General features: G+C 37.6%; 1 protein-coding gene across 6 annotated transcripts in view; it reads left to right on the top strand.

Annotated features, from left to right (window-relative positions):
- Positions 1-6612, top strand: part of Cul4b (cullin 4B) — a 105473-nt gene extending 98861 nt beyond the window's left edge. For all 6 annotated transcript variants that reach the window (XM_060374500.1, XM_060374499.1, XM_060374498.1 and 3 more), the window contains 5 exons: positions 691-804; positions 1620-1725; positions 2423-2595; positions 4670-4822; positions 6141-6612. In XM_060374500.1, the coding sequence (XP_060230483.1) occupies positions 691-804; positions 1620-1725; positions 2423-2595; positions 4670-4822; positions 6141-6236 (642 nt within the window). In that variant the 3' untranslated portion in view covers positions 6237-6612. The remainder of the gene's footprint in view (positions 1-690; positions 805-1619; positions 1726-2422; positions 2596-4669; positions 4823-6140) is intronic.
- Positions 6613-22965: the final 16353 nt, after the last annotated feature.

Raw genomic sequence — 22965 nt, 5'->3', positions numbered from 1 at the left:
AGCTGTCACATGTTGACCAAATTTTACCTGAAGACAGGGTTGGTGACAAATATATGAGTAGCCTCTAATGCCTTGGGAACTTTCCCACTCAGGACCAAAACCTAGAAGGTTGAATAAAGAAAGATACTGATAGTCTATATGGTGAAAACAAAGAAAAAGAGCAGAGCTTGAACTTTTAAAAAGGTTCACATTGAGCTAATGGTAAGAAGAGAAACCTGCAAAAGAAACTTGGGCAGAAGCAGCAGTGAAAGAAAGGAGTCAGTAGAATGTAGAAGCCCAAGTCACCAGAGGTGAAGGAATGATTAAATAGGGCAGAAGAGTTCCATGCGTGTAAAGATCATAAAGTGCTGCTACATTTGCTAGTTAGATTTTCACCTTACATTAAATTAATTGAGTTCTTCTGAACATAGTCATGAAAACTATCAAGTTATTTCAGATGGGCTTAAGAGTGGTGAGAGGGAGGCAGGTCATTGAGGTGGCCCCAGGTTGAAGGCACCTGCAACTAAGCTTGACTTCTGAGTTCAGCCCTCTGGGCCTACATAGTGAAAAGAGGGAACTTCATTCCTGAAAGTTGTACTCTGAGCTTCACTACCATACCCCACCGCATAGTCCAATAAGTAAGTTTAAAAAATAGTGTTCAAGGTGGTATTGCATGTGCAGCATAAAAAACACTCGTTTTATTTGTTTTAGATGGTAAAGCTTCAGGAAATTTTCAAGACATTTTACTTAGGCAAACACAGTGGCAGGAAACTCCAATGGCAGTCAACCTTAGGACACTGTGTGCTAAAAGCCGAGTTTAAAGAGGTAAGTGGATATTCTCCAAACTTAAGTTCTGTCTTTGTCTTTATATGGAAATCGTGTCCCTTGGTTTGAAGGTTTAATCTGCTCTTTTATAAGTGTGTCCTTAATACCTACATGGCAATAGTGATATCTTGTTACAGGTTTGTGTATATCTTAAGATGGTCTCCTTTTCAACATTTGAGTTGTCCCTTCTCTAAAATTGAAAGCAATAGTCTTTTTCTGTACCTCTGGATGCCAAGTTTACACTGTCTTATCAGAAATCATAGCACAGTGGGAGATTAAGGCAAATAATGTCCATCTTTAAAAAAATTCTATAGTTCATGAATGATCTGAATCAAGTCAAAATGCAATTTGAAAGGAGGGCATAGTGGCACAAGGCTGTGGTCCTATTACTTGGTAGATGGCAACAGGAAGATTGGGAATTCAAGAACGTATTTGGCTACAAAGCAAATCTAGCTTGGGCTACATGAAACCTTGTTTCAAAAATGCATTCAGAGTAGTAAGTTCTTGGAGCTTATAGTGAATGTCTATAATGACACATTGGGCTGAGTTATTGTCATTTCTTTGTTCTGTTTTAACACGGATTATAAAAGACCTGCTAATAGACTAACTAATCCTCATCCCATTTTCTGTAGAATCACACCTAAACCTTGCACTGCATAATAAATTACTGTCTGAAGCAGGGTTTTTGGATAATGTTAATCTTCTTTGCTTCTTAACTCACTAATTAAAAATGGTTTTCCTGTTAGAAATTATTACTTTTTGATTAAATTTTCATGTGTTTTAAAAAACAGACTAAACTGATTTTTCTCCAACAGGGCAAAAAAGAACTTCAGGTCTCTCTTTTTCAAACCCTGGTGCTGCTAATGTTTAATGAAGGAGAGGAGTTCAGTTTAGAAGAGATCAAACAAGCAACTGGGATAGGTTTGTATTGTGTCTGTCAAGTAGCAGACTTTTGTCTGTGTTCATAGCTCTAGGAGATGCAAGGAAATAATGCTGTCCTCTATCCTTAAAAAAAGATTTATTTTATATGTATGTTATGAACCTGTATGAGTATATATACCACACACAAACAGGAAACTGTGGAAGCCAGAAGGGGACATTATATCCCTTCAAAATTGAGTTAGGTGGTTGTTAGTCACTGTTGTAGGTGCTAGGAACTGACCTCCGGTCCTCTGAAAGACCAGAAAGTATTCCTCAATGGTAAGATGTTTCTCTAGTCTTCTCCTGTATTCTTAATGATTTCAAAACTAGCGAGTACTAGTATGTAGTGCTAACAAGAAGTGTGTTAAAAGAAGCAAGTAATCATTGTGTAAGTAAGTGGAATTTGAGTTAGACCTTCAAATTTTGATTGGGGAGAAGGCATATGAAGTAAAGGAAATAATGTAAGAAAAGGCTTGGAAATAGGAATGATTAGTGTGGGTAGGAAACAAAGGTTTTGTTGTAGCTTAGAATGGTGAACTATAAAATTCAATAGGTAAGATATATAAGTAGACTGATGAATATAGTTGAAGCCTGTGCTGTAGTGACTCAGATATATGACATGAAGTAACCTATTTAAGAAACTTATTTTGCATTTATAAGCTATTGACAAATAAATAATTAACCATTATTTCTTCAGAGGATGGAGAATTAAGGAGAACACTGCAGTCACTAGCTTGTGGCAAAGCTAGAGTTCTGGCTAAAAATCCAAAGGGCAAAGATATTGAAGATGGTGACAAATTCATTTGTAACGATGATTTCAAGCACAAACTATTCAGGATAAAAATCAATCAAATCCAAATGAAAGAAACGGTAAACCTTTTATTTTTCTCCTAATCCTACAATATTGGGTTTATGTGTGTTTATAGTAGAAATTTACACATTAAAAATTATATTAAATGCATGAGTGTTTTACCTACATATATGTCATCTGGCCCACATGTGAGAATAGGGAATTGGATCCACTGGAGCTGACATTACAGATGGTTGTGAACAGCTACAGGGATCCTGGGGATGTCACCCAGGTCTTCTTAACTTCTAAACCGTTTTTCCAGTCCCAATCTTGAATGTTTATTTTTCTAATGCTGACATTTCACTTAACATTTTCTGTGACTATATCTGACCAAATACATTCAGTATTTGATTTTATATTTTTATATTTCTTTTCTTTTTTTTTTTTTTTTTTAGTAAACATAACAGGTTTGACAATTAAAATTATTGTTTGATTGTTGTTTGTTTTTTTTTTTCTTTTTGTTTTGTTTTGCTTGCTTGGGCTCTTGCATTGCTAGGGATGGAATGCAGAACCATCTGTGTTCTCTCACTGAGTTATTTCCTTAGCCCATCAATGTAATTTTATATTTTGTTTTCTTCTTCCTTATTTGAATTGTGACAGTTCATTACATGTAGTGTTCCTTGCTCATTCAGTTCCTCACTACCTTCCTCTTGCTCTTTTTCTTTCTCCCAAATAGTTTTCTTGCTTTCATATCTTTCTTTCTTTCACATGTGCATGCTTGCGTGCGCGCAAACACACACACACAGACCCATACTACATATATAATTAAATCCAGATTTCACGTATGAGAGAAATTGAGCTATTTTCTTTTGCCTTTTCCATTTTCCCATACTCATTTCATTTCTACATTAGTGTCAATATATTCTTGAATATGTGTGTGTGTGTGTGTATATCAGTGTAGATTCTACATGTGAAAGAAAGTGGGTATTAGTCTTAAGTCTGGTTTATTTTATTTAATATGATGATCTCCATTATCATTCATTCTCCTGCAGATTACATCATTTTATTCTTCTTTACAGCTGAATACATTTCTGTTGAAAGTATGTACCTTGCTTTTGTTAAACATTCATCTGTTGAGGGCTATATAGATTTTTTTTTCTTTTCTTGTTTTTGAAATTAGAGTCTCATTTCTGTAATCTCAATGAGGGGAGGTAGGAGTTGAAGTAAAGTAGATCCTTGGAGGCTCATGACCAGGCAGCTGGCCTACAGGACAAAGTTCCAAGCTGATAAGAGACCCCACCTCAAACGAAAAATGAAAGGCAACTGAGCCCTGATGCTCAAAGTTGTCCTCTGATGTCCCCAGCCATACCCACAAAATGCATGTCCCTATACACACACATTTTAAAATTCAACAAGAGTGCTACATAGCTCTATAACATTCTTGTACATACCTAAATCTTTAATCTCTCTGCTATTTTCCTTAAGATGAATTCATGGGAGGTAGAGACATGACTCAGAAAGATTAAGAACACAGGCTGTTCTTCCAGAGGACCCAGTTTCAAGTCTCAGCACCCACATAGAAGCTCTGTTACCCTCACACATCTATGCAAGCAAAATACCAATGCACATGAAATAAAAATTTTTAAAAATTTAAAAAAATGAATTCATGGAAGTACATTTTTAGATCAATTAATATGAGTATTTTTAAATTTTAGGGAAGGCCAAAGGACAGTCTCCGGTGCCATTCTTTTGGAGCTGTTCACATTATTTCTTGATGTGGTCTCTTACTTGCCTAGAACTCACTAATTATGCTATAGTGGCTAGCCATTGAATTCCAGGAATCTGTTTTTATGTGAGTTCACAAAAATCTGAATTTAAAAATCAGGTCCTCATACTTGAAGGGCAAACAGTTTGAATAACTGAGTAACTCCTCAGTCCCTAAAGTTATTTTCTATTAACCTGCATTGCATTGCTTTAATTGGTACAGGACAATATGATTAGAACAGAAAGGAGCTATTTTCAAGTTTTTTTTTTCTGTTATATCTAAAGTTCCATTTAGACAAGTCAGTGCCTTCAGAACAGTAACATTGTTAGGTCCCTAATGTATAGTTTGTATTAATAATTAAGACTGACTTTATCTGAAAACTTTTTTAGGTTGAAGAACAAGCAAGCACTACAGAAAGAGTATTTCAAGATAGACAGTACCAAATTGATGCTGCGATTGTCCGAATTATGAAGATGAGAAAAACACTTAGCCATAATCTTCTTGTTTCAGAAGTCTACAATCAGCTAAAATTTCCAGTAAAAGTAGGTGTTTCAGTGTCTCCATTCTAGACTTGTTATAAATGAAAAGAAACACATTAGATTTTTAGACACGAATCTTGCAGTATAGATGAAAGGCTTAAAGCCATTTTGAAGCGTTTGTATTCAATTCCTATATTCATACGTGTGATTCATAAAAGAACTTTGTTGGCACATGTATACAACTGTGATAACTTGGGAAACAATTTACAAAAATTGTACCTGAAATTTTAGTGAGAAAATGTGGCTTAAAATTTTTTGAAGTTAATCAGTATATGTCATTTGAATCTTACTTTTCTGGAGATACCTTCTTAGCATTGTACAGATTTGGTTATTAGATTGAGGTACACCTTTTGTTTGGTTACCTTATATAAATTTTTACCATAATTTGTTACAGAAGCTTCTGGGTATATCTTAGTGTAGAGCACTTTTTGTGGAAGCCAGAGAGATGGTTCGGTGGTTAATAGCACTGGCTGCTTTTCCGAGACCCCAAGGTCCATTCCCAGCACACTGGGAATGGCAGCTCACAACTGTCTGTAACTAATTTCAGGGGATTTGACACCCTCAAACAGACATACATGAAGGCAAAACACCAATACACATAAAATAAGAATAAATATATTAAAAGAAAAGATTGATTTATTATGTATACAGTGTTCTGCCTGTGTGCATGCCTGCATACCTGCACACCAGAAGAGGGCACCAAATCTCATTATAGATGGTTGTGAGCCACCATGTGGTTGCTGGGAATTGAACTCAGTACCTCTGGAGAGCAACCATTGCTCTTAACTCCTCCTCTTTGTTTTGTTTTGCTAACCTTCTTAAACCTCATAATCTTCATTCTTCAGCCACCCACATAGCTAGGATTCTAGGCCTATGCCACTAGGTCCAGTGTTATATATAGTTTATATAGTAATTTCTTTTATACATTTTAAATTCATTTGTTAATTGTTTAGTTACTTAATTTCAGGTTTGTTGGTTGGTTGGTTGGTTTGAGACAGAGTCTTACTGTGTACCCCAAGTAAATCTTACTCTCAGTCCTCTTGCCTCTGGCCTCCTACTTGCTTGGATTTTAGAAGTATGCTACAATGCTCCAGCTATATTTAATTTAATTTAATTTCAGAAAGGCTTTTTTCCATGCCACTCTGATGGCCCGGAACTCACTGTGTAGACCAGGCAGGACTTGAACTCACAGAGATCTGCCTCTGTGCAATCCCTTCTAGGCTATGTTCTCTCTTTTTTTTTTTTTTTTAATGGGATGTTGGTGGATGGGCTTATGCTGATGATTATGAGCTTTGCATTAAAAATATGTTTTCTCTTACAGCCTGCTGATTTAAAGAAGAGAATAGAATCCCTAATTGACCGGGACTACATGGAAAGAGATAAAGAAAACCCAAATCAGTACAACTATATTGCATAGAATGTTGGTTGTCCTTGGAACATTGTCATAATGCCATAGCCATTGGATAAACTAACTTGTTGAATCTCATGTTATTTGACTTCTTTTATACTTCCGATGACCAAATGAAGCAGTGTAATGGAAATAGTTGCGTGGACTTTTCTCAGTGGTTAACATGCTCGTTTTAAAGAGTAATACTTAACTTTTAAGAAGAATGTTGTTGAACTCTTTGCATGTTATTTAGTATGATGTGTAGAATACTCTTTAAGAAAGTACCCAGTCTTTATGATTTCTTTTGGAACTGGGGAAGAGATCCCTATGGCCATTAAAAAGGGAGGGGAGTCTTATACATCATCAATAAAGCAAAGGTTTATTTGCATAAAATCATTTAAAAATACTTAAACTGCATGCAAATTTTATTCACTGTACAGAGTTCTGGATGTATTTATCAAATAGAAAAACCACTCTGGTTCTTCACCCATTTTGTGGTTTCCCTTGAAAAGAAAAATCAGTTGTCATTGCTGTTGGCATTCTATTACACTGAAGTGGATGGTTAAATCTTTATTTGAAAACAAATTTTTCAATCCCGTATTTAATTCAATTCCTAAAGGTTTCCATTTATGAGTATGTGATATGTACATAAGGCTTAGCCTCCAAAACTTCCATAATATCTTACAAATTCATAACCTGAAGGTTTCCACTTTTGAGTATGTACATATGACTTAGCCCAAATTTATTGTGCTGATTTAACAGATACTTACTAAAATAGATAATAGAAAAAGTGCTGATCATCTTGTACTAGAAGAACATAGTAAAGGGGAAAATACAGGATGAAGATCACAGGAGACCAAAAATCAACAAGTATGTTTTGTAAATTATAAGCAATACCTCACCAGATACATTTCATCATGCTCCAGTCTTTAAATGTTTGCATCATTTTGTCTTTAATTTGGACCAATTGTCACTTGTCAGAGGCTTCTTAGGATTTGCATTCTAGTTTATTGTCTACTAAAGTGCTTTTTTTTTTTTAAAGCATCTCTTGTCTTTGTTGTTAAACAAAGCTTTTACTGTCATCCTCCTCCTGAATTGGAGAAATTCGACATATGTTTCTCCCTTGTTTCCCTTACACATTCCATATTTGAAAACTTCAAGTTCTTTATTACTTGAATTTAATTACTTGAGTTCTCCTAGCAAGGTAGGTGTAGTGGCACATGCGTTTGATCCCAGCGCTTGGAGGCAGAGGCAGGCAGATCTTTGTGAATTTGAGGCCATGCTTGTCTACAAAGTGAGTTCAAGACAGCCAGGCCTACACAGAGAAACCCTGTCTCCAAAAAAAGAAATGTTCTCCTAGTCACTGGACGACTTCTTTTCAGGGAAATGTCCCCAAATTGTTCACACACAGAAAATAACTGTTGTCCTTCAAATTCAAAATGTGAGTAAGACTTCTCTTGATCACCAGAGGGTTTGGCTTTGCTTCCTGCTTTTTTTTTTTTTTTTTTTTCCAATGAAGGGAATTGATCCCAGGAGAGAAGCAGTTTTAGGTTCGCTTTGAATTAGAACGACTTCAATGCATTATCTTCCAACATATTTCCTTGTCTTTCTGGAGCCATTGGGGAGACAGCTTAGATCTGAAACTTAAGGAGACTTGGGACTCTTAGGTCTACTATTGATTGTTTTCTTGAATTCTCAAAGACTAGCTCTCTGTATTTTTAAAAGTTGCTTCTTTTTTTTATTTAATTTTTAATTTTTTATATTAATTACAGTTTATTCACTTTGTATCCCAGCTGTAGCCCCCTCCCTCCCAATCCTACCCTCCGTCCCTCATCTCCTCCCTGTCCCTCTTCAAGTCCACTGTGAAGGGAGGCTCTCCTCTCCTTCCATCTGATCCTAGTCTTATTAGGTCTCATCAAGACTACGTTGTCTTCCTCTGTGGCCTGGTAAGGCTGCTCCCCCATCAGGGGGGAGGTGATCAGAGAGGGGCAGCGTGCAGGGAATCTTATGAAAGGTGGGAGAGAGAGAAAGACCTGGAGAAGACAGGAATTCCACAGGGAGAGTAACAAAACCAAAAAATCTGGGCACAGGGGTCTTTTCTGAGACTGATGCTCCAACCAAGGACCATGCATGGATATAACCTAGGACCCCTGCACAGTTGTAGCCCATGGCAGCTCAGTATCCAAGTGGGTTACCTAGTAAGGGGCACAGGGGCTGTGTTTGACATGAACTCAGTGGCTGGCTTATTTCTTTCTAATGCATTAACTTGCACACTGTTTGAATATATATAGTATTAGAATTAACGTCCCAATTCTTTTTTAAGTGGCTATTTCATGTTTTTCCTGCTCCTCCCTGATTTCCTTACAGGAGCTCTTTTGACAAGGAAATGTGGCTTTATGTTTTCTGAACCATCAAAATCAGTGTTGAAATTTATCCCTGTTGGTCTCTGGGATATTGAGGCTATTAATACCATTAACTAGTTGCTCTGAAAAAAATTTTTAGGTAGAGTTGTTCCTACTAGGAGACTTTTGATACCACCTTTGTTCTCTTGAAAGCGGGTCCCTGTCCTAAAGTTCCTAATTCTTTGAAAACTTGATGCTATTTCAGCTGAAAAACAAGCCAGTTCACATTTGATTATTTTTATACTTTCTCTATTTTGGGGGGAGTTTTAAGATAACTGTGGAAGAGTCTATAGTAAGACTATAATAAAGATCCCAGTATTCTGAAAGTAAACAATTACTTCCACTTTAGGAAAATCAAGGACAAGTGTAAGCATTCCTTATTAAAACTGTCAAAGTCAGCAATTTCATAATGTCAGTTTAGAAGTATTTTAGATTGAAGTTAGAAGTAGAGATTATGCTTATTGTGTTATGGTGCTTGATATTGTTAATTATTTCTGTTCTGAACAAAAAAACTTGCAGATGTTACTGATGTTTCTTAACTCAGTTCCTGAGTCTGCTGAATGGTCTTAACATGACATCTCTGCCATGGATTTAAAGTTTCTACCTCTTGTACAGGAGAGGACATCAGTTTATTCCATGTAGCCATCTCTAGCTAAAGCAATTGCTAAGTCTGTGTTGTATCCTGGTATCCGTAATTTTTTTTTTCTCTTTAAGACAGAATCTTACTATATATCCCAGGCTGATCTTGAGTTTCTGACATTCCTGCCTTGGGCTCTAAGTGCTGGGATTACAGCTGCGTACCACCATGTCTTGTCCCATACTTCTTTAATTGTATGATTTTGTCTGTTTTAATTACCTTACCATATACTGTTGCAAATGCAAAAATGTTATATATTTTGTTCTCTCATTCACGTAAAATTGCCAGAGCAGTTTGTTAAGAAGAAAGACCCACAGGTAATAGGACTTTGTAGAATTACACTTTATGAAGTGTCATTTTCTAATGCTTTTCACTAATAATTTTTTGTCAGTTGCTTACAGAAACCTTGCTTTGGGTTAAGTGTAGGTGGTGCATGCCTTTAATCCCATTACTTGGGAGACAGAGGCATGTGGATCTCTGAGTTCAAGGCCAGCCTGGCCTACAAAGCAAGTTCTAGGACAACCAAGGCTACACAGAGAAATCCTGTCTCAAAAACAAAACAAATAGAAACATTTACTATGTTCAAAGTGTTGTACAGTTATAAATTTTTGTAGTTTCAGGACATTTTCATCACTCATTTTTGAGCAGTTATTTCCAATTCCTCCTCTAACTTTTTAGAAGTTAGAAACTACTAACTTTTTTTTTGTCTGTATTTGCCTTTTCTAGATAACTCACCTCACTGGAGTCATGACTTATATTAGATTTCTTTCATTTAGCATAATGTTTTTCAAGTTCATTCATGTACGTATCAGGTCTTCATTTCCTTTATAACTGAATTATGTGTGTACATAAACACACACACATATATACATACACATATGCATTTATTTTATGTATGCCATAAGCTTACCTAATGTAGTTGTTTTCACTTTTTAAGGATTGTATACACACTTGTTTAATCCCTTGTTTCAAAATCTTTTGAGAATATACACAGAATGGATCTGCTGAGATATGGTGATTCTGTGCTAAACTTACAAAGGAATCTTCACACTACATTGCTTCCAGTAGCATCCAAGAGTTACAGTTTCTCTGAGTCCTCATCAATGTATGATGTTTCTTGCCGTTTTATCGTGGCCATTCTAGTGGGTATGAAGTGGGTTAATGACAGTTTGGGATTTTATTTCTTCAATAACTAATGTTTTTGCATATAACTCCTTGTTTGCCATTTGTAGCTTTTCAATGTCTCCATGCTGGCCATTTTCAGATAGTCTATCTTTTGTTACTGAATTATAAGAATTCATCATATATTCTGATATAGAGTCTCAGCAAATAGAATAGTTTGCTAATATTTTATCCAGTTAAAAGTTGTCTTTTTGCTCTATCCTTTGCACAAAAGTACTTACTTTTTATCACACTTATTTGTGTGTGTGTGTGTGTGTGTGTGTGTGTGTGTGTTGTGTGTGTAGATGCCATGGCACATGTGTAGAAGTCAAGAGGACAGCTTGTAGGAGTTCGTTCTCTCTTTTCACCTTATACATCCCAGGCAACTTAAGTAGTCAGGCTTGGCAAGTGCATTTAACCTGCTGAGCCATCTCACCAGACCAAAAGTATTTAAGGAAGTAGAGTTAATCCACTTTTTTCTTTTGTTGCTAGTGGTTTTGCTATTTTGCAGAAATTGTTGGCATATCCTCATTCATTTTGTTTAATCTAGTTTTGGTATCATTTGAGTTAAATTTTCTATGAGTTGTGAGATAAGGGTCCTGTATTCTTTTTGTATAGGGATATTAAGTTGTCCCACAACTCTTTGTCAAAGAGATGGTTTCCCTTCTTAAGTGGCATTGCCGTTCTTTTTTCTTTGCGGGGTAGAGTGGGAGGAAGGTGTTCAAGACTGTTTTTCTGAATAGCCCTGGCTGTCCTGGAACTCTTCAGAGCAGACTAGCCTTGAACTCAGAGATATGCCTGCCCTCTGCCTCCTTAGTGCTGGGATTAAAGGTGTGCATAACTACCACCCAATTTATTTTAATATTCTCAAACTTAATTGAACATTAAAGTTGAATTTATGGTTCAGTTTAGTTTTGTTTTTGTTTTTTTTAGTCTCACTATGTAGCCCTGCCTATGACTCCCAAGTGCTAGGATTTAAAGTTGCATACCAGTACACCCAGGTTGGTCTGTATATTGGAATTATTATGCTAGTACTATACTCTTTTGATTAATTGTAGTTCTGTAATAGATTTTAAAATAAGGATGTGTGCATTCCAACTTTGCTCTTCCTTTTCAAGATGATTTTATTTACTTGGGTCAATTGCAGTTCTGTGTAAACTTTAGCAGGAGCTTTTCTATTTCTATTAAAAGGCTTTTAGGAGTTTTAATAGGAATATATTGAAAAGTGTTGTCATCTGATATTTTCAGGTCTAATGACTACAAGATCTATATTTTTAGGTCTTTTTAATTCTAGTTAGATTTCTACTTCTCACATAAAGTTTTGTGTTAGTCCCTAAACATACCTACATATTTTGCTCTAATGCTCTTATGTATGAAATTGTCTTCTGAACTTATTTATACATGCATTGCCAGTATATATAACTACAACCAGTGGTTCTCAAACTTCCTAGAACTACGACCCTTTAATATAGTTCCTCATGTTGTGGTGACCTCCCACCATAAAATTATTTCATTGCTACTTCATAACTGTAATTTCACTACTGTTATGAATCGTGATATAAATGCCTGATATTGCAAGATATCTGATATGTGACCCACAGGTTGAGAACTGCTGATTCTATAAGATTTTATATATATATAATGATTTATATATATATAACGTATATATATATGTATGTGTGTGTGTGTACATATATATGATAGTTTTTATTATCACTTTTACATTGATTTGCTTGTGCTAATATATTTTGGTGGGTTTAATTTACAGCATCTTAACCATCAAGTTTGAGTGCCTTTTTCTTCTCCCTGGTGTGTAAGCCTAGTGTGTAACTAGAGATTTTAATATAACTTTGAATTGAATCATGTAGAGTGGATAACTTTATGGGAGTTTCATAAATAGCCATTATGGGAACTAGAAGTTTCTTTTCACTCCTATTTTGGAGAGTTTGATTTTCATAAAAGATGTATTCATTTTATGTGTATGAGTGTTTTCTGGCATGTATATATATGCCACATTTGCTTTCATGTTACCTGCAGAGGCCATAGGAGGACATTGGATCTCCTGGAACTGGAGTTACAGAAAATTTTGAGCCACCATGTGGGTGCTGGGAACTGAAGCCAGGGTTCTCAGCAAGAACAGCCGGCTTTTAACTACTCAGCCATATCCAGCTCCTGGGGTATGTTTTTTTAATCACTAAACCACGTGGAAATTTATCAGCTAGCTTTCTGTATTAGTTGAGGTGATGTGATATTTTCTTTCATTATGCCAATGTGTATTATGAGTTGGATTCCTTTCATATGTTCAGTAATTATTCTAGTCTTAGTATAATGCTATATAGGGAATGTAATCTTTTGATGTTAGGGATTTGCTTATTAGTGTTGTAGATTTTTGCATAACTGTTTATAAGAAGTCTTTGACAGTGGTATTCTTTTTTAAAGCATTTTATGACATTTGATGGTGGGGCTGTATGTGCCAAGGTGCTTGTATGGAACTTAGATGACAGCTTGTAGAAATCAGTTTTTCTTCTTCCCCCATGTGGGTTCCAGGGATTGAACTCTACGAACTTTGTGCCTTTGTCTGCTGAGCCATCTCACTAGCCCTGTGGTATGCTACTCTGTCTTTATTACTAGGTAATACTAGCTTCATAATATGGCTACTGCTTACTCTTCTAATATTTGGAAGACATAGAGAAGAGTTGGCTTTAAATATGAATACCCTCCTTTAAATATTAAAATTTAAAGGAGTTGTGAACAAAAGTCAGTGTTGGGTATCTTCCTCTATTGCTTTCCATCTTATTCGCTTAGTTAAGGTCTTTCACTGCACCTAGAACTCACCAGTTCAGTAATACTGGCTGTCCAGTAAGCTTCAGAGCTCCTCCTGGCTCTGCCTGCCTGGCACTGGGATTATATGCATTCTCTGCCACATCTAGCATTTTACATGGGTCAGGTGTTCTATGTTACATCTGGTAAGAAAAGTTGGTTCAAATCATTTACATGTACTCTTTCCCTATTCATCTTCGATCTGTAGGACATTGAAGTCTTTTGAAATCTTCAACTGCTGTTGTACCCCATTTTTCCCTTTAGTTCTACCAGTTTTTGCTTCATGTTTTGGGATACGTGTATATGATTATAATTGTTTCATCTTTTTGATGGGTTGACTCATCACATCATATTGTCATTCATCACATTATATTGTCAATCCTTATGTTTTGCTTAGACATATTTTATCTGAAATTACAAGAGATATCCTAGCTCTCACTGTTTTATAGTTTACATGTTCTCTCTGTTCAATCCTTTTCCTTATGTTTTTGTCTCTAGACAGTTTATAGTTAGATCATAATTTTTAATTACTGATAAGAGAAGGACTTCTACCATTTTTCCATTTTCTGTAATGTCTTTTTTTTTTTTAATTTTTAAACTTTATGTGCATTGGTGTTCTGCCTGCATGTATGTTTGAAGGTGCCAGATCTCCTGGAATTGGAATTACAGAAAGTTGTGAAATGCCATGTGGGTGCTAGGAATTGAACCCAGGACCTCTGGAAGAACAGTCAGTGCTCTTAACCGCTGAGCCATCTCTCTTACCCTATAATGTCTTTTTTGTTCATTTACATCTTTAGCAGTTCCTTTTGTGTATCTGTGTGTATATGTGCAGACATTTAATAGATTTTGTTTGATTACTGAAGAAATTGATACTGAATTTCTACATTGTACATGTAGTTTTAGCTTGGATGTATAGTTTAAATCTTAAGCATGTAGAGTTAACATAACATATGTGATAACTAGTCTTTAAAGGAGGTAAGAATATGGTTTGGTCTGAGCAAAATATGGATAACTGTGGCCCAGGAATATGAAATCAAGTTACTCCAAGGGACTTCTTCCACTTCTTCCATAGTGGAAGAGGCTATGCAACCTTTTATAGTCACCGAACCAAAAAGCATGTTATAAATCAGTTCACTTATAGATTCCACTGATGGAGGCATTTGTTAGATGGATGACAACTAAGCAGGAAGTCTCTTTTTTTAGTAGGTTTCAGATGTCACAGCATTCAAAACATCAGCATTGGCAGAAATGAGAAGACACTATGCTTAATCACACATTCTAAGAGTTTTACTTAGTTACCAGGCTGTTAAGTCAGATATTGAGGTTGGTAGTAAATTACTAAAAGGGATTAAAGGATCTCTGTGGGTTTGAAGTTAGCCTGGTCTACAAAGAGAGTCCAGAACAAAGTTAAAGTTACAGTCAAAGCTACAGAGAAACCCTGCCTCAGAAAACCTAATTAATTAATTAAACAAATAAAGGGGCTTAAAGGGATGAGGGTATGGCAGAGTAAAGTGCTTGGATTACAAATGGGAGACATTAAATTCAGTCCCTAAACCTGGGTATAATTTTGCACTCTCAGTACTGGGGAGGTAAAAAGGTCTTGGTTGCCGGCCATCCTAACCTATTTAATGAACTCCAGTCTAGTGAGAGTTTAGGCACCTGAGGAAGGATACCCAAGCTTGACCTGGCTTCCACATGCTTGTGGGCATTTGTGCAACACATTGTGCATACACTCACAAATAAAAGTGAAGGTGGTCCAAGACAATAATAGCTCTCAATTTGCATTATTACACCTCTCCATGGTCTTAGTGTTGTAGCTGGGTGAAATAGTCTGCAGATCTTCAAGATAAATGTTTCTTCATAGAACTTCCACTCAACACCCATAAGCCCAGGTAGAATGAAAGTTGTGAGATCTGCATCACGTTTGATGCTGATAACTCTGAAGGCATTCCCATTCGTGTGTGGAGGGAGCTACACACGCACAGGTATGCATGTCCTTGGAGACCAAAGGAGGACATCAGGTGGCCTACTCTAGCCCTCTCCACCTTATTCCCTTGAAATAGAACCTGAAGCTGGCATCCAGTAGGTAGTCCTACAGTTAATTCTTTCTCTGTGCCCCATAGTCCTGGGGTAACAGATGCCCGCACACTCACACCTGACTTGTAACATGAACACTGGGGATATGAACTTGAACCTTCTTGTTTACACATGAAACTCAACATGCCATTTACCAAAGCATGCCTACCCTACTTTCAGTGTCCCTGTTTTTAGTTAAAACCAACAATATTATTTAATGAGGATTCCCAAAGCCATCGGAATTTGGAAAGCAATTGAGTTACTCCCTGTATTTTCTCAGAAAATAGTGTTTTGCTTTAAGACAAGCAGAATTCCTTTACATATTAATTGTGACAGTACCAGTCAGAGGTAATATATATATATATATATACACATAGAACACATGCAGATGCAGAGATCTGACAGGTTCATCTTAAACTTTCAGCAAGGTGTCAGGTGCTGGAATACAAGCCATACTAGCTTGGAAAAAAAATCTGAATCTTAAATTGCTTCTAGCATACAGAAGCTCAAATGGTTCATGCTTTTTACCTACATTTGTGAGAAAGACAAAATATTTGATCAGTTGATGAGTATTATCCCCTCCCTGCAAAGAGTTTATTATCAGTGTGTATTATCAGTCATAAGTCTTATGAAGGATGGAGACTAAATTTCTTGGGAGTGACCAAGGAGCTCTAACAGCTGTCTAAATGTCTCTACATTCTTATCAGGTAGATAACATGTCTTTCTGATTTGCCATTTCTTTACAACTGTACGTAGTTAATTTTCAGTGGTGTCCAAGTTCTTTGCGAGCAAAAGAGTGTAAAGTTAAAGTTGACTGAGGGGTTGTAGGTGGGAGGAAAATGTTTTTGAGACTAGAGAAGAGTGCTGGAAGAGATATTGGAGATTTGGAGGAGAGCATATGGGAATTCAGATGGACTGAACTGAAGATTGAAAGTTGTAGAAAGGAGGAGAACCAGAAGCAGGGTAAAAGGAAAAGCTCACAGAGGAATTTATTTGGAATTCATGTTTCCTAAAGGAGTCACTGATTTTCACATCATGATAAAAGTGCCCAAAAAAACTGGTAGTGTTGGGAGAACATACAGTGTATAGTGATTCAAGAAGTATTTGGAGGCTTGGAATGGGCAGAGTTCACTGGTACTTATGTACCAATATGAGCTTCTGAATGTGATTGCCCACTATAGAGGGAGGTTTCAGTAATTTATACATCTCATTGGAGGGACACTGAATGAGCACGAAATGGTAGGTCACACCTGTAATGTGGATGTGGCAAAGACTTGAGTGAAGGCCAACCTGAGATGCAGAGTGAGACCCTCTCTCAAAGTAACACCACCACCAAACCAAAAGTATGTCTAGTAGTAGTGACTCATTATAAACCAATCAGCATTTCAGAATGCAAGAAGAATCTCCACAGATGGTGCAGAAATATAGCCTTGCCAAATTTCTTACGCTATTTCCAGAGGTAGCCAAAAGAAGACTCACTGTAGCCAATAGGATGCTAGCTAAAAGTGGTTATGACTCATATTTCTGACTGGCCTTTCAATTGGCTGCATTTACACACAAGCCTTATCACCTGTGTGCCCTGACAGTCACACTCAGAATACGAAATGAGAAAAATGAAAAGCAATAGTTGTTTCTGGAAGGGAACAATCTAACAGTTTCTGTCAAACCAAGGAATTAACCTTTACATATATTTTTCTTCTGCCACTCTTACATTTAGAAGAAAGAAACAAATGTTTTTGCTGCCTTTGTTGTTGTTGTTAAAAGACAGGGTCTTGTAGCTCTGGCTGGTGTGGAACTTGCTATGTAGAGCAGGCTGACCTCAAACATACAGAGGTCCACTTGCCTCTGCCTCCCAAATGCTGGGATTAAAGGTGTATGTCACCAAGCCTGGCTTTTCTGCCCCCCCCCCCCAAGACAGGGTTTCTTTGTGTAGCCTTGGCTATCCTGAACTACTTTGTAGACCAGACTGGCCTCGAACTCACAAAGGTACATATGCCTATGCCTCCCTGAGTGCTGGGATTATAGATGTGTGCCTTCTCACCGGGATACCTTTTCCCCCTCCTCTCTGGAGTTTTATTCATTGAGTCTGTGGTTCTAGAAGAAGGTGTTGGGCCTCTTGGTGGTGAAGCACAGCTTGTGCTGCTGACACTGAAGCACGTGGTGGGACAGTGGGAACTTGATCTTAGAGTCATGGGACAACTGGGGGCAATCTCTTCCACCTTCATGACCTGGATGGGGTGCGGGCACCGTTTCGGACACCCGTGTTGAGGTAGCACTGTGTGACAATACCAGAGGTTGTCAGGTCTTTGCACTCTTGGTGCATGTTGAATGTGCAGGAGTTCAGAGGCCGATGTTTTTGTTTTGTTTTGTTTTTCTAATGGTGGAAAAAGTGTATATTCCGAATTATATAAGCTGAACTCAGTTTAGATGGTCCCAATCTTGTTGGCAACACCTAGAGCATCATAAGTTAGAGCCAACTGAACATACGCCTTCTTCTCTCCACTAGGCCTTATCAGGTTATTGACTCTGGCCATATGAAAATGTCAGTTTTTTCATGACCTGTTTGACTGGTGCTTGTTGGCCTTGATAGCCACAGTGAACGCAAGTGTGTTGTTGTCCTCTATCTACTTCGTGGTTTAGACAGTGCTCATAGGAATTTGATGATGACATAGTGGACAAGCTTGTTTCTCCTGGATGTACCTTTTTGAGGGTATTAGGGCTGCTTCTGGAGCCACAGGGTCTTGGACTGCTGGAAGGTGAGTGACCTGTGCATCTTCTTTATGTGGCTGTGGATGCCTTTTAGTACTGTCTATTTAGTTTTCAAGGCCTTTGCTTTGGCTTCAGCTTTGGGAGGGGCAGGAGCTTCCTTCTTCCCTTTTGGTGCCATCTTGGTGAAAAGATGACCCCGAAGTCCTTTACACACAGTGGTTACTTCTCAGACACCTGCTCGTAGTATACTTATCTCCCCAAATGATTTCATCTTCCTCAGCTGTGACACAAAGTACCACAAGTGGGATTTGGGCACCACCTAGTTAGGTTCAAAGATGGGCATTCGGTACAGTGAGTGGCGTATGGCACTTCGGGTTTTTCAAGCATTGCCTTACCACGTTGTACTTCCGAAGTGTGCCCTATGTCTTCTTGGTGATTCACCCTCCTTCACCAGCACTCAAAAAAGGAGCCAGCTACCTTTTAAACCAAGCATAGTAGATCTGAGTGGGCAGTGTTTGATGTTAATTTTGATCCCATGACACCTGCCTATATTTCTAGGACTTTGGCAATCTCCAGAGTGAATGGGATGTCTCAGAGATGTCATTGTCAACACCCAAAACTATAGATGAATAAAAATAGTGTTCCCTCTGTTCTTCATAGACATGAGACTTGATATATAGTCCTGATTAGTTTGAAGCTCACTATGTAGACCAGGCTGGACTGAAACTTGTGATCTTTCTCTATCTGCCTGGGAAAACAGGAATGTACCCATGCTTGGTTTACCCTTTATAGCTCATAATTGCACAGATCCATGAAACAGACAGCTGATTTGCAAGAGAAAAACCTATGTAGTAGTATGTGTGCCTGTTGCATACTTGGGGGATGATCAGGGTAAAATGAGGAACTTCTTTTCCCTTTGTGTACACTTGCTTTGTTTCTAGAATATGGTTTGATTCATTTCTAGACTACTCATTGATTCATATGTTTCTGTGTATCTCCTCTTTAAAAAAAAAAGATTAAATTCACTTTATTTTTCTTGTATAAAAACACTGTGTGGTAGCCACAGCAGGAGCCAGGGTCCCCCAAATTGAGAGTCTGGTTTGGGTTTCCACAAGATCACAAGATGGTCAGTGAAATTCCTAGTAAGGAGCCTTAGTGAATAGTCTCTTTTCAGAGGTCTGGAGTCAAATAGTTGTATGTCTTAGAGATTATGTCAAAGGTGACTGTATTAGTTGGGGTTCTCTAGAGGAACATAACTGATTGAATATATATCATAATACATATTTATTTATATATAGCTTATATAAAGGATTTATTTATATATGTCCATTCTCTATATAAGTATATAAAGGAGATTTATTATAATGGTCCAGCTAGTCCAACAATGGTTGTGTTGGTAGACATTCTTCCCCTTCAAAGTTATCTTCACAAACTTAATTTGTTAAAACTGTCTCATAATGTTGCCCAGGTTAGCCTCCTGTGGTCACACTTAGATCTACTTTACAAGTACTGGAATTACTGGTGTGCACCACCAAGCCTCGTGGTCAAGAAATTATATCTTTATATATTATGTGCCTGTTAATATGTAGAGAAAACCTTTCTCATGGTTTAATTTTTTTTTTTTTTTTTTGGTTGTTGTGTAGACAGGCTCTCCATAGATTAGATTGGCCTTGAACTTGTAGCAATCTTGTCTCAGCTTCTTGAGTGCTGGAATTGCTGTTCTGAGCCACAATATTTTATTTCATTTTGTGTGTATGTGTGTGTTCATTCTTGTCTATTGTTATATATCACACTTATTGTTTTTAGACCAGGCATGATAGTATGATAGCATATAACTATATTTCCAGTACTTGGGAGGTAGAGGAGGATCAGGAACATGAGGTCAGCCTCAGCTGCATAGTATTTGAGGCTGGTCTGGGCTCCATGAAACCCTGCCTAAGAAAACCACAAGGTTTGTATTTTGAGACATGGTGTTACTCTGTAGCTAAAGATGACTTTGAATTCACTGTGTGCTGCAGGCTTTTCTTAAACTCAAGATAACCCTCCTGTCTTAGCCTTTGAAGTTCTGGAATTTTATGTGTGTACCATCATACTTGGCTCAGGAACTATTCTTGAACATTTGGCAGACAGTAAATTGTATTACATACAAAGACTTTCATTGCTTTGATTGTTTTTGTTTTCTAATTATTGCCATGTGCCTACACTGAAAAGCATTTTAAGGGTAATTTCCATTGAGTTCTTTATGGTGGTTAGCATTATAGCTAAAATGGCAACATAGGATTTCTGGATTCTAAAGAGATGACACAAGGGAGAAAAGCAAATTCACTTAGCATCAAGCCCACACACTTGAAGGGAAGACTTCCTTCTCTGACTTGGCAGCAGTTTAGGCTATGGAGCTACTGTTTTTTACTGATTCCTCTCTAAGTAAAGGAGATCTGATTATAAATCAGAAACTCACCAGGTGAACATTTCCTTTATAGTTTTCAAAAATACTGAATAGCTTACAAAAAAGGTTTAGAAATTTCAAGTACCTTAATTAGCATGGTTTTGCATTTTAACAAAAGCATAGTTATAATATAAAACAGGTTAGTTTTTTAAACAAGATGCATTCATGTACATGCATACAGGTAGCACTTGTTTTGCACTGTTTTATTTGGGGTTTCTTAAAGTCTTAAAGTCTCTCCCAACCCCCCCAACCGTAGGTAGGAGAGAAAAGATTAGTGGGGAGAGGGATCACAGACCTGTTTCCTTCTTCCAGCTGTTTAGGGTAGACAGTTTCATTTAGGGCTTTACCAGTCTCCGCCAACAGCAAATGCAGCAAGCAGTCTCCTCCAAGCCTCTGTGCCCTGAAGTGTCTCTGTTCGTTTGTCTTCTCCAAACCACCACATCTTCCATCTCTGGTCTCTCCAAACTGTCACTTGCCACATTCCACCACAGCACACCATGCTTTCTCTTTCTGGGCTCTCATATTATATCCTCAGAACCTTAGACCATACTCCTCTCCCTGCCACACAAGGAAGCTGACACACAAGGAAGCTGACCAGCTGACAAAAGCCACGCCCCTTCAAGCCAATTAACTGTGTTCAAACTAAAGCTCAACTAAAATCCCACACTTGGGATTAAAACAAAAACATACTTATATAACATAACTGAGTTTACAAAGAAACCAAACTTCCATTACACACACTTATATTTGTGTGCCAGTTCAAGCTAAAGTATGTGCGTAGGTGACCAGAAGAAGGTGTCTGGTATCCTTCTCCCTTTCTGTTTCTTTGACAGAGGGTTTTGCCTGAACCTACACCTCTTGTTATCTCTCTTAGGCTGGAAATCGGCAGGTCCCTAATCATCCAGTCTCCCCTCCTCCTCCAGAGATGGGATTCCAGGGGTGATGCTCAGGTTGTTACCTAAGTGCTAGAATCAGAATTCAGGTTCTCATGATTGCTCAATAAATGTACTTAATCTCTGAGCCCACCTCTGCAGCACTCAAATCAAACATTTTAGCCAATGATAGGTAGCACGAAAGCCCCAAGCCTCTTGAAATATGTGGGGGCTGTCTGTAGTCTTCTAATTTTACTCTTAGGCAAGAATTCATAAACAGAGGGTCATTTCCTTTACAGCTGAAGTGAACTAGGCAAGTTAATTCTTTCAAACTGATTAATGCAACTCCTATAATCTAATCATGGTGATGCTCTTAAATTCTGAAACCCCGGTACTTAGGAGAGGAGGCAGAAGGACCGGGATCTTAGTGGCATCCTTGGCTACATAGCAACTCAAGGACAGCCTGGGCTACAATGAGACTCTGTGTCAAAAATTAATTCCAGAGGCTGAAGAGATTGCTTAGTGGTTAAGAGCACTGTCTGTTCTTCCAGAGGTCCTGAGTTCAATTCCCAGCACCCACATGACCCCTTCTCAAAACTCAAGGTGAATGGATCCTGAAGAATGAGGCCTTCCTTAGCTGAGAGAGGTATTGTTCACCTGTAATCCCAGTACTCAGGGAGGCAGAGGCAGGTGGATCTCTCAGAGTTCGAGGCCAGCCTGGTCTACAAAGTGAGTGCAGGACATCCACGGCTACACATAGAAACCCTGTCTCAAAAAACCAAAACAAAGAAAAGAATGGTGCCTCTAGCCTCCATCCATATGACAACACATGCATGAATGTGTGTATACACATGGAAAAATTGTATAATCTGTGATAAATATGTTTGGTAGTTTTATTCATTATACTTGCCAAAACATTTGAAAAAAAATATTCTCCAAATGGTGATAGGGTAATGTAAAGGAACAACTATTGATATATTCAGCATGGATGCATCTTGAATTCATTCTGCTGAATGAAAGAAGCTAGAATCAAACAGCTTCCTATGATACATCTCCTTTTACGTTGTATACTAGAATAGGCAAAACTAAGTGGAAACCAAATCAGTGATTACCGTGAGTTATGATAGGAGAGTACTAAGTTGCAAACTATAAGAGTACTAAGGGGGAGTTTGAAGGATGATAGAATCATGTCTTAATTCTGCATGTGAAATCTCTGAATTGTATACCAAAAATAAGTTTCCCCTTAAAATAAAGTTCAAACATTTTAAGGATGATCATAAAAGAAAAGAAAGCTGTGCAAGATGCAAACAAGCAGAATTAAACAAACCACCAAGGCAATGTGGTAGAATAGTTGTAAAATAACCAAAAGCCCTCACCACAAAAATCAGAAAAACAACCCACGTATTGGAAGGTGAAATTCATAGTGCACACATAACTACACAGGATCAACATTCAGAAAATATGAATGTTTTATAACAAAAATCTAGGTAACTTGAAAAATAGCAAAAGAATGTCAGAAGAGGAAACCAACTAATGGAAAAAATTGGTCTGGCTCAAATCAGGAATGCAAAGGAAAACAATAAGATATGTCACATGCCTCTGGCTGCAAAAAAAGCAGATGATGCTGGTGATGAAA

This window comes from Meriones unguiculatus, chromosome X, assembly GCF_030254825.1.
Source record: "Meriones unguiculatus strain TT.TT164.6M chromosome X, Bangor_MerUng_6.1, whole genome shotgun sequence".
In the NCBI taxonomy this organism is placed as follows: Eukaryota; Metazoa; Chordata; class Mammalia; order Rodentia; family Muridae; genus Meriones; species Meriones unguiculatus.
The sequence above is the reverse complement of the archived record's forward strand: the minus strand, read 5'-3'. Positions and strand labels throughout refer to the sequence as shown.